The sequence below is a fragment of the Salvelinus namaycush genome, unplaced genomic scaffold (genome assembly GCF_016432855.1).
Source record: "Salvelinus namaycush isolate Seneca unplaced genomic scaffold, SaNama_1.0 Scaffold244, whole genome shotgun sequence".
NCBI classification, from domain to species: domain Eukaryota; kingdom Metazoa; phylum Chordata; class Actinopteri; order Salmoniformes; family Salmonidae; genus Salvelinus; species Salvelinus namaycush.
In genome coordinates, this window is record NW_024059275.1 from 225,918 (window position 1) to 238,919 (window position 13,002).

The 13,002-nt window shown below is 53.4% G+C and overlaps 1 protein-coding gene across 1 annotated transcript in view; it reads left to right on the forward strand.

Moving 5' to 3' along the window:
• Window positions 1-12,840, forward strand: part of alms1 (ALMS1 centrosome and basal body associated protein) — a 61,988-nt gene extending 49,148 nt beyond the window's left edge. The window contains exons 17-27 of the mRNA XM_038984486.1: window positions 3,007-3,219; window positions 5,873-6,032; window positions 6,177-6,330; window positions 10,864-11,029; window positions 11,098-11,196; window positions 11,365-11,430; window positions 11,797-11,861; window positions 11,960-12,094; window positions 12,223-12,319; window positions 12,470-12,600; window positions 12,760-12,840. Of these exons, the coding sequence (XP_038840414.1) occupies window positions 3,007-3,219; window positions 5,873-6,032; window positions 6,177-6,330; window positions 10,864-11,029; window positions 11,098-11,196; window positions 11,365-11,430; window positions 11,797-11,861; window positions 11,960-12,094; window positions 12,223-12,319; window positions 12,470-12,600; window positions 12,760-12,840 (1,367 nt within the window). The remainder of the gene's footprint in view (window positions 1-3,006; window positions 3,220-5,872; window positions 6,033-6,176; window positions 6,331-10,863; window positions 11,030-11,097; window positions 11,197-11,364; window positions 11,431-11,796; window positions 11,862-11,959; window positions 12,095-12,222; window positions 12,320-12,469; window positions 12,601-12,759) is intronic.
• Window positions 12,841-13,002: the final 162 nt, after the last annotated feature.

A 13,002-nucleotide genomic window follows, 5' to 3' on the forward strand; every position in this document is an offset into this window, starting at 1 on the left:
CTCTCCTCAAACAATAGCATGGTATTTTAGTCAATGTAATAACTACTGGTGAACGGGTGAAAGTGAGTGGTGCCCGCTGGGCTAGAGCGGCTGTAAGTGATGCATGTGGGATATGTTGTGGACTCTCCTCAAACAATAGTATGGTATTTTAGTCAATGTAATAACTACTGGTGAACGGGTGAAAGTGAGTGGTGCCCGCTGGGCTAGAGCGGCTGTAAGTGATGCATGTGGGATATGTTGTGGACTCTCCTCAAACAATAGCATGGTATTTTAGTCAATGTAATAACTACTGGTGAACGGGTGAAAGTGAGTGGTGCCCGCTGGGCTAGAGCGGCTGTAAGTGATGCATGTGGGATATGTTGTGGACTCTCCTCAAACAATAGCATGGTATTTTAGTCAATGTAATAACTACTGGTGAACGGGTGAAAGTGAGTGGTGCCCGCTGGGCTAGAGCGGCTGTAAGTGATGCATGTGGGATATGTTGTGGACTCTCCTCAAACAATAGCATGGTATTTTAGTCAATGTAATAACTACTGGTGAACGGGTGAAAGTGAGTGGTGCCCGCTGGGCTAGAGCGGCTGTAAGTGATGCATGTGGGATATGTTGTGGACTCTCCTCAAACAATAGTATGGTATTTTAGTCAATGTAATAACTACTGGTGAACGGGTGAAAGTGAGTGGTGCCCGCTGGGCTAGAGCGGCTGTAAGTGATGCATGTGGGATATGTTGTGGACTCTCCTCAAACAATAGTATGGTATTTTAGTCAATGTAATAACTACTGGTGAACGGGTGAAAGTGAGTGGTGCCCGCTGGGCTAGAGCGGCTGTAAGTGATGCATGTGGGATATGTTGTGGACTCTCCTCAAACAATAGTATGGTATTTTAGTCAATGTAATAACTACTGGTGAACGGGTGAAAGTGAGTGGTGCCCGCTGGGCTAGAGCGGCTGTAAGTGATGCATGTGGGATATGTTGTGGACTCTCCTCAAACAATAGCATGGTATTATTTTACTGTAATAGCTACTGTAAATTGGACAGTGCAGTTACAGTAACATGAATTTAAGCTTCCGGCCCGTATAAGACATGTCTATGTCCCGGAAAGTTTGCTGTTACTTACAACTGTCATGCTAATCACATTAGCGCACGTTAGCTCAACTGTCCCTTTGAGGTAAACAACAAAAAAAGGTAGGGCCGTAGATCAGAAAACCAGTCAGTATCTGATGTGACCATCATTTGCCCCATGCAGAGTGACACATATCCTTTGCATAGAATTGATCAGGCTGTTGATTGTGGTCTGTGGAATGTTGTCCCACTCCTCTTCCATGGCTGTGGAATGTTGTCCCACTCCTCTTCCATGGCTGTGGAATGTTGTCCCACTCCTCTTCCATGGCTGTGGAATGTTGTCCCACTCCTCTTCCATGGCTGTGGAATGTTGTCCCACTCCTCTTCCATGGCTGTGGAATGTTGTCCCACTCCTCTTCCATGGCTGTGGAATGTTGTCCCACTCCTCTTCCATGGCTGTGGAATGTTGTCCCACTCCTCTTCCATGGCTGTGGAATGTTGTCCCACTCCTCTTCCATGGCTGTGGAATGTTGTCCCACTCCTCTTCCATGGCTGTGGAATGTTGTCCCACTCCTCTTCCATGGCTGTGGAATGTTGTCCCACTCCTCTTCCATGGCTGTGGAATGTTGTCCCACTCCTCTTCCATGGCTGTGGAATGTTGTCCCACTCCTCTTCCATGGCTGTGCGAAGTTGCTGGATATTGGAGGAAACTGGAACACTCTGTCGTACACGTTGATCCAGAGCATCCCAAACATGCTCAATGGGTGACATGTCTGGTGAGTATGCAGGCCATGGAAGAACTAGGACATTTTCAGCTTCCAGGAATTGTGTCCAGATCCTTGTGACATGGGGCCGTGCATTATCATGCTGAAACATGAGGTGATGGCGGCGGATGAATGGTGCGACAATGGGCCTCAGGATCTCGTCACGGTATCTCTGTGCGTTCAAATTGCCATTGATAAAATGCAATTGTGTTTGTTGTCCGTAGCTCATGCCTGCCCCATACCATAACCCCAGCGCCACCATGGGGCACTCTGTTCACTACGTTGACATCAGAAAACGGCCTGCCCTTTATGACGCCCTACACGCTGTCTGCCATCAGCCCAGTTGAAACTGAGATTCATTGTGAAGAGCACAGTTCTCCAGCATGCCAGTGGCCATCGAAGGTGAGCATTTGCTCACTGAAATCAGTTACGACGCTGAACTGCAGTCAGGTCAAGACCCTGGTGAGGATGACGAACACGCAGATGAGCTTCCCTGAGACGGTTTCTGACAGTTTGTGCAGAAATTTTTCAGTTGTGAAAACCCACCATTTCATCAGCTGTCCGGGTGGCTGGTCTCAGATGATCCTGCAGGTGAAGAAGCCGGGTGTGGAGGTCCTGGGTTGGCGTGGTTATACATGGTCTGTGGTTGTGAGGCCGGTTGGACGTACTGCCAAATTCTCTAAAACATCATTGGAGGTGGCTTATCATAGAGAAATTAACATTCAATTCTCTGGCAACAGCTCTGGTGGACATTCCTGCAGTCAGCATGCCAATTGCACGCTCCCTCAAAACTTGAGACATCTGTGGCATTGTGTTGTGTGACAAAACTGCACATTTTAGAGTGGCCTTTTATTGTCCCCAGCACAAGGTGCACCTGTGTAATGATCATGCAGTTTTATCAGCTTTTTGATTTGCCACACCTGTCTGGTGGATGGATTATTTTGACAAAGGAGAAATGCTCACTAACAGGGATGTAAACAAATTTGTGCAGAAAATTTGAGAGAAATAAGCTTTTTGTACGTATGGAACATTTCTGGGTTCTTTTATTTCAGCTCATGAAACATGTTTTACAACACTTTTACATGTTGCGTTTTATATTTTTTGTTAAGTGTATAAACATTGAGATGTGGAGGGAGTGGCTCAAACGTGGACACTCAACCATCTCTCACTCTCCTCTCCGCAGGGGACCTGGAGATTGTGAGTAACGGAACGCGTCGCCACACCCGTGACGTTGGCACAACGTTCCCCTCGCCAGGCTCAGCCAGGGGTGCCAGGGTGCTCCCCTCCTCACACTCTGGTAGCAAGAGGGGTAGAGCGGGGGACAGGAGCCCTCCTCCTAAAACCCAGAGGAAGAGGAAGATGAGCCAACCCTCTGCCAAGCCCTACTACCCTCAAGGTATGGAGAACTGACATTTTACATTTAAACTCTGGAGCGCTACAAATCAGGAACACAATACTAATCCAATATTATTCAAAGACAGAAATGAGCAATGTGCAGCTGGGTTGGACTAGCCTCACTATTTGAAGCACCTTCCTTTTGCCCTCAGAACAGCCTCAATTCGTCAGGGGCATGGACTCCACAAGGTGTCGAAAGAGTTCCACAGGGATGCTGGCCCATGTTGACTCCAATGCTTCCCACAGTTGTGTCAAGTTGGCTGGATGTCCTTTGGGTGGTTGAACATTCTTGATACACACAGGAAACTGTTGAGTGTGCAAAAACCCAGCAGCGTTGCAGTTCTTGACACACTCTAACCGGTGCACCTGGCACCTACTACCATACCCCGTTCAAAAGACACTTCAATATTTTGTCTTGCCCATTCACCCTCTGAATGACACACATACACAATCCATGTATCAACTGTCTCAAGGCTTAAAAATCCTTCTTTAACCCGTCTCCTCCCCTTCATCTACACTGATCGAAGTGGATTTAACAGGTGACATCAATAAGGGATCATATCTTTCACCTGTATTCACCTGGTCAGTCCACGTCATGGAAAGAGCAGGTGTTCATAATGTTTTGTAGACTCAGTGTATATCTCCATGTATCGCTGTCTGATAAGAAGTGAGTACCATGCAGTCCTACCAACCTTATTGTTAGTGTCCGCCCTGAGATTGGAAGGTTATGAGTTCAATCCCTGGACGAGTCATACCAAAGACGGTAAAAATTGTGAGCTGATGCGTCTCTGCTTGGCACTCAGCATTAAGGAGATAGTTTAGGGCACTCTGCATTAAGGAGATAGTTTAGGGCACTCTGCATTAAGGAGATAGTTCAGGCACTCAGCATTAAGGAGATAGTTTAGGGCACTCTGCATTAAGGAGATAGTTTAGGGCACTCTGCATTAAGGAGATAGTTCAGGCACTCGGCATTAAGGAGATAGTTTAGGGCACTCGGCATTAAGGAGATAGTTTAGGGCACTCGGCATTAAGGAGATAGTTTAGGGCACTCGGCATTAAGGAGATAGTTTAGGGCACTCGGCATTAAGGAGATAGTTTAGGGCACTCGGCATTAAGGAGATAGTTTAGGGCACTCGGCATTAAGGAGATAGTTTAGGGCTCTCGGCATTAAGGAGATAGTTTAGGCACTCGGCATTAAGCAGATAGTTTAGGGCACTCGGCATTAAGGAGATAGTTTAGGGCACTCGGCATTAAGGAGATAGTTTAGGGCACTCGGCATTAAGGAGATAGTTTAGGGCACTCGGCATTAAGGAGATAGTTTAGGGCACTCGGCATTAAGGAGATAGTTTAGGGCACTCGGCATTAAGGAGATAGTTTAGGGCACTCGGCATTAAGGAGATAGTTTAGGGCACTCGGCATTAAGGAGATAGTTTAGGGCACTCGGCATTAAGGAGATAGTTTAGGGCTCTCGGCATTAAGGAGATAGTTTAGGGCACTCTGCATTAAGGAGATAGTTTAGGGCACTCGGCATTAAGGAGATAGTTTAGGGCACTCGGCATTAAGGAGATAGTTTAGGGCTCTCGGCATTAAGGAGATAGTTTAGGGTGTTTATTTTTACATCAAGCTGCCTCATGCTACAAAAACAGCTTTTGCTCCTATGAGCCATTCTGGCTACCTACTTTACGGACCATACGGTTTCCTACTTCCAGGTGTGTCGTCATGTCTGTTTCCTACTTCCAGGTGTGTCGTCATGTCTGTTTCCTATTTCCAGGTGTGTCGCCATGTCTGTTTCCTATTTCCAGGTGTGTCGCCATGTCTGTTTCCTATTTCCAGGTGTGTCGTAATGTCTATTTCCAGGTGTGTCGTAATGTCTATTTCCAGGTGTGTCGTCATGTCTGTTTCCTACTTCCAGGTGTGTCGTCATGTCTGTTTCCTACTTCCAGGTGTGTCGTCATGTCTGTTTCCTACTTCCAGGTGTGTCGTCATGTCTGTTTCCTACTTCCAGGTGTGTCGTCATGTCTGTTTCTTACTTCCAGGTGTGTCGTCATGTCTGTCCTACTTCCAGGTGTGTCGTCATGTCTGTTTCCTACTTCCAGGTGTGTCGTCATGTCTGTTTCCTACTTCCAGGTGTGTCGTCATGTCTGTTTCCTACTTCCAGGTGTGTCGTCATGTCTGTTTCCTACTTCCAGGTGTGTCGTCATGTCTGTTTCCTACTTCCAGGTGTGTCGTCATGTCTGTTTCCTACTTCCAGGTGTGTCGTCATGTCTGTTTCCTACTTCCAGGTGTGTCGTCATGTCTGTTTCCTACTTCCAGGTGTGTCGTCATGTCTGTTTCCTACTTCCAGGTGTGTCGTCATGTCTGTTTCCTACTTCCAGGTGTGTCGTCATGTCTGTTTCCTACTTCCAGGTGTGTCGTCATGTCTGTTTCCTACTTCCAGGTGTGTCGTCATGTCTGTTTCCTACTTCCAGGTGTGTCGTCATGTCTGTTTCCTACTTCCAGGTGTGTCGTCATGTCTGTTTCCTACTTCCAGGTGTGTCGTCATGTCTGTTTCCTACTTCCAGGTGTGTCGTCATGTCTGTTTCCTACTTCCAGGTGTGTCGTCATGTCTGTTTCCTACTTCCAGGTGTGTCGTCATGTCTGTTTCCTACTTCCAGGTGTATCATGGCACATCCCTGCTGAGGACCTGAGAGCTGAGGGCAGGAAGGAGAACAATCCAGAGGAGCAGCCTCCCCAGGGCCCGGCCTGGTTTGAACCCTACAGCAGAACCACCCGGCCCTGGAGAGAACCGCTCAGACAGAGACAAATACAGGACAGGTCTGTCTGTCTAATCTTAATCTACTATTTGTTTAAAAATCTATTGTTTTTTACATCTTTCTCACTTTTTATTTTTCTATTGTATAGTTTAAGAACTTTGAACAGTCTTTTTGTTGTTATAAGAACTGTGCTTTGATTTGTCAGGGAGAGACTGACAGACAGACTACAGACCAATCAGCTGGAGGCTGACCGGGACAGACCCAGTGAGAGGCAGCACATCAAGCACAGCATCATCACCCCTCCTGGGCCTGAACCCACTGGCAACGCCCCCGCCGCTCTGGTCCGCATCTCTCTCCAGGTCTGGTTCACTACTCGGTGTTCCGCTGTGTCTGTTGCCTGCGCTGTGTGTCTGTTGCCTACGCTGTGTGTCTGTTACCTACGCTGTGTGTCTGTTGCCTACGCTGTGTGTCTGTTACCTACGCTGTGTGTCTGTTACCTACGCGGTGTGTCTGTTACCTACGCTGTGTGTCTGTTGCCTACGCTGTGTGTCTGTTACCTACGCTGTGTGTCTGTTACCTACGCTGTGTGTCTGTTGCCTACGCTGTGTGTCTGTTACCTACGCTGTGTGTCTGTTACCTACGCTGTGTGTCTGTTACCTACGCGGTGTGTCTGTTACCTACGCTGTGTGTCTGTTACCTACGCGGTGTGTCTGTTACCTACGCGGTGTGTCTGTTACCTACGCTGTGTGTCTGTTACCTACGCTGTGTGTCTGTTACCTACGCTGTGTGTCTGTTACCTACGCTGTGTGTCTGTTACCTACGCTGTGTGTCTGTTACCTACGCGGTGTGTCTGTTACCTACGCTGTGTGTCTGTTACCTACGCTGTGTGTCTGTTGCCCCCGATGTGTGTCTGTTGCCCCCGGTGTGTGTCTGTTACCTACGCTGTGTGTCTGTTACCTACGCTGTGTGTCTGTTACCTACGCGGTGTGTCTGTTACCTACGCTGTGTGTCTGTTACCTACGCTGTGTGTCTGTTACCTACGCTGTGTGTCTGTTACCTACGCTGTGTGTCTGTTACCTACGCGGTGTGTCTGTTACCTACGCGGTGTGTCTGTTACCTACGCTGTGTGTCTGTTACCTACGCTGTGTGTCTGTTACCTACGCTGTGTGTCTGTTACCTACGCGGTGTGTCTGTTACCTACGCGGTGTGTCTGTTACCTACGCGGTGTGTCTGTTACCTACGCGGTGTGTCTGTTACCTACGCGGTGTGTCTGTTACCTACGCTGTGTGTCTGTTACCTACGCTGTGTGTCTGTTACCTACGCTGTGTGTCTGTTACCTACGCGGTGTGTCTGTTACCTACGCGGTGTGTCTGTTACCTACGCTGTGTGTCTGTTACCTACGCTGTGTGTCTGTTACCTACGCTGTGTGTCTGTTACCTACGCTGTGTGTCTGTTACCTACGCTGTGTGTCTGTTGCCCCCGATGTGTCTGTTACCTACGCTGTGTGTCTGTTACCTACGCGGTGTGTCTGTTACCTACGCGGTGTGTCTGTTACCTACGCGGTGTGTCTGTTACCTACGCTGTGTGTCTGTTGCCCCCGCTGTGTGTCTGTTACCTACGCTGTGTGTCTGTTATCCCCCGATGTGTCTGTTGCCCCCGCTGTGTGTCTGTTATCCCCCGCTGCGTGTCTGTTGTCCCCCGCTGTGTGTCTGTTGCCCCCGATGTGTGTCTGTTACCTACGCGGTGTGTCTGTTACCTACGCTGTGTGTCTGTTGTCCCCTACGCTGTGTGTCTGTTGTCCCCGATGTGTGTCTGTTGCCCCCGCTGTGTGTCTGTTATCCCCCGCTGTGTGTCTGTTATCCCCCGCTGTGTGTCTGTTATCCCCCGCTGTGTGTCTGTTGCCCCCGATGTGTGTCTGTTATCCCCCGCTGTGTGTCTGTTGTCCCCCACTGTGTGTCTGTTGTCCCCCACTGTGTGTCTGTTGTCCCCGCTGTGTGTCTGTTGTCCCCCGCTGTGTGTCTGTTGCCCCCGCTGTGTGTCTGTTGCCCCCGCTGTGTGTCTGTTGCCCCCGCTGTGTGTCTGTTGCCCCCGCTGTGTGTCTGTTATCCCGCGCTGTGTGTCTGTTGCCCCCACTGTGTGTCTGTTGCCCCCACTGTGTGTCTGTTGCCCCCGCTGTGTCTGTTGCCCCCACTGTGTGTCTGTTGCCCCCGCTGTGTCTGTTGCCCCCGCTGCGTGTCTGTTGCCCCCACTGTGTCTGTTGCCCCCGCTGCGTGTCTGTTGCCCCCGCTGTGTCTGTTGCCCCCGCTGTGTGTCTGTTGCCCGCGCTGTGTGTCTGTTGCCCCCGCTGTGTGTCTGTTGCCCCCGCTGTGTGTCTGTTGCCCCCGCTGTGTGTCTGTTGCCCCCGCTGTGTGTCTGTTGCCCCCGATGTGTCTGTTGCCCCCGATGTGTCTGTTGCCCCCGATGTGTCTGTTGCCCCCGATGTGTCTGTTGCCCCCGCTGTGTCTGTTGCCCCCGCTGTGTGTCTGTTATCCCCCGCTGCGTGTCTGTTGCCCCCACTGTGTCTGTTGCCCCCGCTGTGTCTGTTGCCCCCGCTGTGTGTCTGTTATCCCCCGCTGTGTGTCTGTTATCCCGCGCTGTGTGTCTGTTGCCCCCGCTGTGTCTGTTGCCCCCACTGTGTGTCTGTTGCCCGCGCTGTGTGTCTGTTGCCCCCGCTGTGTGTCTGTTGTCCACGGTGTGTCTGTTACCTACGCTGTGTGTCTGTTGCCCCCGCTGTGTCTGTTGCCCCCACTGTGTGTCTGTTGCCCCCACTGTGTGTCTGTTGCCCCCACTGTGTGTCTGTTGCCCCCGCTGTGTGTCTGTTGCCCCCGCTGTGTGTCTGTTGCCCCCGCTGTGTGTCTGTTGTCCACGGTGTGTCTGTTACCTACGCTGTGTGTCTGTTGCCCCCGCTGTGTCTGTTGCCCCCACTGTGTGTCTGTTGCCCCCACTGTGTGTCTGTTGCCCCCACTGTGTGTCTGTTGCCCCCACTGTGTGTCTGTTGCCCCCGCTGCGTGTCTGTTGCCCCCACTGTGTGTCTGTTGCCCGCACTGTGTGTCTGTTGCCCCCGCTGTGTCTGTTGCCCCCACTGTGTGTCTGTTGCCTACGCTGTGTGTCTGTTGCCCCTGCTGTGTCTGTTGCCCCCGCTGTGTGTCTGTTGTCCACGGTGTGTCTGTTACCTACGCTGTGTGTCTGTTGCCCCCACTGTGTGTCTGTTGCCCGCGCTGTGTGTCTGTTGCCCCCGCTGTGTGTCTGTTGTCCACGGTGTGTCTGTTACCTACGCTGTGTGTCTGTTGCCCCCGCTGTGTCTGTTGCCCCCACTGTGTGTCTGTTGCCCCCACTGTGTGTCTGTTGCCCCCACTGTGTGTGTTGCCCCCACTGTGTGTCTGTTGCCCCCACTGTGTGTCTGTTGCCCCCGCTGTGTGTCTGTTGTCCACGGTGTGTCTGTTACCTACGCTGTGTGTCTGTTGCCCCCGCTGTGTGTCTGTTGCCCGCGCTGTGTGTCTGTTGCCCCCGCTGTGTGTCTGTTGTCCACGGTGTGTCTGTTACCTACGCTGTGTGTCTGTTGCCCCCGCTGTGTCTGTTGCCCCCACTGTGTGTCTGTTGCCCCCACTGTGTGTCTGTTGCCCCCGCTGTGTGTCTGTTGCCCCCGCTGTGTGTCTGTTGTCCACGGTGTGTCTGTTACCTACGCTGTGTGTCTGTTGCCCCCGCTGTGTCTGTTGCCCCCACTGTGTGTCTGTTGCCCCCACTGTGTGTCTGTTGCCCCCACTGTGTGTATGTTGCCCCCACTGTGTGTCTGTTGCCCGCACTGTGTGTCTGTTGCCCCCGCTGCGTGTCTGTTGCCCCCACTGTGTGTCTGTTGCCCGCACTGTGTGTCTGTTGCCCCCGCTGTGTGTCTGTTGTCCCCCGCTGTGTGTCTGTTACCTACGCTGTGTGTCTGTTGCCCCCGATGTGTGTCTGTTGCCCCCGATGTGTGTCTGTTGTCCCCCGCTGTGTGTCTGTTGTCCCCCGCTGTGTGTCTGTTGCCCCCGATGTGTGTCTGTTGTCCCCCGCTGTGTGTCTGTTGCCCCCGCTGTGTGTCTGTTGTCCCCCGCTGTGTGTCTGTTGCCCCCGCTGTGTGTCTGTTGTCCCCCGCTGTGTGTCTGTTGCCCCCGCTGTGTGTCTGTTGCCCCCGCTGTGTGTCTGTTGTCCCCGATGTGTGTCTGTTGTCCCCCGCTGTGTGTCTGTTGCCCCCGCTGTGTGTCTGTTGTCCCCCGCTGTGTGTCTGTTGTCCCCGCTGTGTGTCTGTTGCCCCCGATGTGTGTCTGTTGCCCCCGATGTGTGTCTGTTGCCCCCGATGTGTGTCTGTTGCCCCCGATGTGTGTCTGTTGCCCCCGGTGTGTGTCTGTTGCCCCCGGTGTGTGTCTGTTGCCCCCGGTGTGTGTCTGTTGCCCCCGCTGTGTGTCTGTTGCCCCCGATGTGTCTGTTGCCCCCGATGTGTCTGTTGCCCCCGCTGTGTGTCTGTTGCCCCCGCTGTGTGTCTGTTGCCCCCGCTGTGTGTCTGTTGCCCCCGATGTGTGTCTGTTGCCCCCGATGTGTCTGTTGCCCCCGCTGTGTGTCTGTTGCCCCCGCTGTGTGTCTGTTGCCCCCGATGTGTGTCTGTTGCCCCCGATGTGTGTCTGTTGTCCCCCGCTGTGTGTCTGTTATCCCCCGCTGTGTGTCTGTTGTCCCCCACTGTGTGTCTGTTATCCCCCGCTGTGTGTCTGTTGTCCCCGCTGTGTGTCTGTTGCCTACGTTGTTGGTCAAAGGTCAAACAAACTGCTCCTCTTCAACACTATAAAGCTGATCTGACACCTATTCCACATCTTCACCTCCTGTAGGAAGCTCTGGAGCTGCGCCGGCCAGAGTTCGTGTCTCGGTCTCGGGAGAGGGTGAAGCGTCTGCTGCTGCAGGTGGAGGAGAGGAAGCTGCAGGTTGTCTTCAGCAGAGAGAGAAACGAGCTCTTCAACCAACCCAGAAGACCAGGGAGACTGTCCCAAACTGCAGGTACCAACCGTCCCCCTAATCTCCCAACCTGCAGGTACCAACCCTCCCCCTAATCTCCCAACCTGCAGATACCAACCGTCCCCCGGTGTCCCAAACTGCAGGTACCAACCGTCCCCCGGTGTCCCAACCTGCAGGTACCAACCCTCCCCCAGTCTCCCAACCTGCAGGTACCAACCCTCCCCTAGTCTCCCAACCTGCAGATACCAACCCTCCCCCTAATCTCCCAACCTGCAGATACCAACCGTCCCCCTAGTCTCCCAACCTGCAGATACCAACCCTCCCCTAGTCTCCCAACCTGCAGGTACCAACCCTCCCCCCAGTCTCCCAACCTGCAGGTACCAACCCTCCCCCGGTGTCCCAACCTGCAGGTACCAACCCTCCCCTAGTCTCCCAACCTGCAGGTACCAACCCTCCCCTAGTCTCTCAACCTGCAGATACCAACCCTCTCCCTAATCTCCCAACCTGCAGATACCAACCGTCCCCCTAATCTCCCAACCTGCAGATACCAACCCTCCCCCAGTCTCCCAACCTGCAGATACCAACCCTCCCCCTAGTCTCCCAACCTGCAGATACCAACCCTCCCCCAGTCTCCCAACCTGCAGATACCAACCCTCCCCCTAATCTCCCAACCTGCAGATACCAACCCTCCCCCCAGTCTCCCAACCTGCAGATACCAACCGTCCCCCGGTGTCCCAACCTGCAGATACCAACCCTCCCCCTAGTCTCCACCTGAGATACCAACCCTCCCCCGTTGTCCCAACCTGCAGGTACCAACCCCTCCCACGGGTCCCAACCTGCAGGTACCAACCGTCCCCCGGTGTCCAACCTGCAGGTACCAACCTCCCCCCAGTCTCCAACCTGCAGGTACCAACCCTCCCCCCAGTCTCCCAACCTCCAGGTACAACCCTCCCCCAGTCTCCCAACCTGCAGGTACCACCCTCCCCCCAGTCTCCCAACCTGCAGGTACCAACCCTCCCCCGGTGTCCCAACCTGCAGGTACCAACCCTCCCCCCAGTCTCCCAACCTGCAGGTACCAACCCTCCCCCCAGCTCTCCCAACCTGCAGGTACCAACCTCCCCCCTGTCCCAACCTGCAGTACAACCCTCCCCCAGGTACTCCCAACCTGCAGGTACCAACCCTCCCCCCGTCTCCCAACCTCAGGTACAACCTCCCCCCAGTCTCCCAACCTGCAGGTACCAACCTCCCCCCAGTCTCCCAACCTGCAGATACCAACCCTCCCAGTCTCCCAACCTGCAGGTACCAACCCTCCCCCAGTCTCCCAACCTGCAGGTACCAACCCCCTAGTCTCCCAACCTGCAGATACAACCCCCCCCAGTCTCCCAACCTGCAGATAACAACCCTCCCCTAGTCTCCCAACCTGCAGATACCAACCCTCCCAACCTCCAGATACCAACCCTCCCCCAGTCTCCCAACCTGCAGGTACCAACCCTCCCCAGTCTCCCAACCTGCAGGTACCAACCCTCCCCCAGTCTCCCAACCTGCAGGTACCAACCCTCCCCCAGTCTCCCAACCTGCAGGTACCAACCCCCCTAGTCTCCAACAACCTGCAGGTACCAACCCCCCCCCGTCTCCCAACCGCGATACCAACCTCCCCCGTCTCCCAACCTGCAGATACCAACCCCCCCTAGTCTCCCAACCTGCAGGTACAACCCTCCCCTAGTCTCCCAACCTGAGAGTACCAACCCTCCCCCTAGTCTCCCAACCTGCAGGTACCAACCGTCTCCCAACCTGCAGGTACCAACCCTCCCCCAGTCTCCCAACCTGCAGGTACCAACCGTCTCCCAACCTGAGGTACCAACCCTCCCCAGTCTCCCAACCTGCAGGTACCAAAACCCTCCCCTAGTCTCCCAACCTGCAGTACCAACCGTCCCCCGTCCCAACCTGCAGATACAACCCCCCCTAGTCTCCCAACCTGCAGTACCAACCCTCCCCTAGTCCTCCCAACCTGCAAG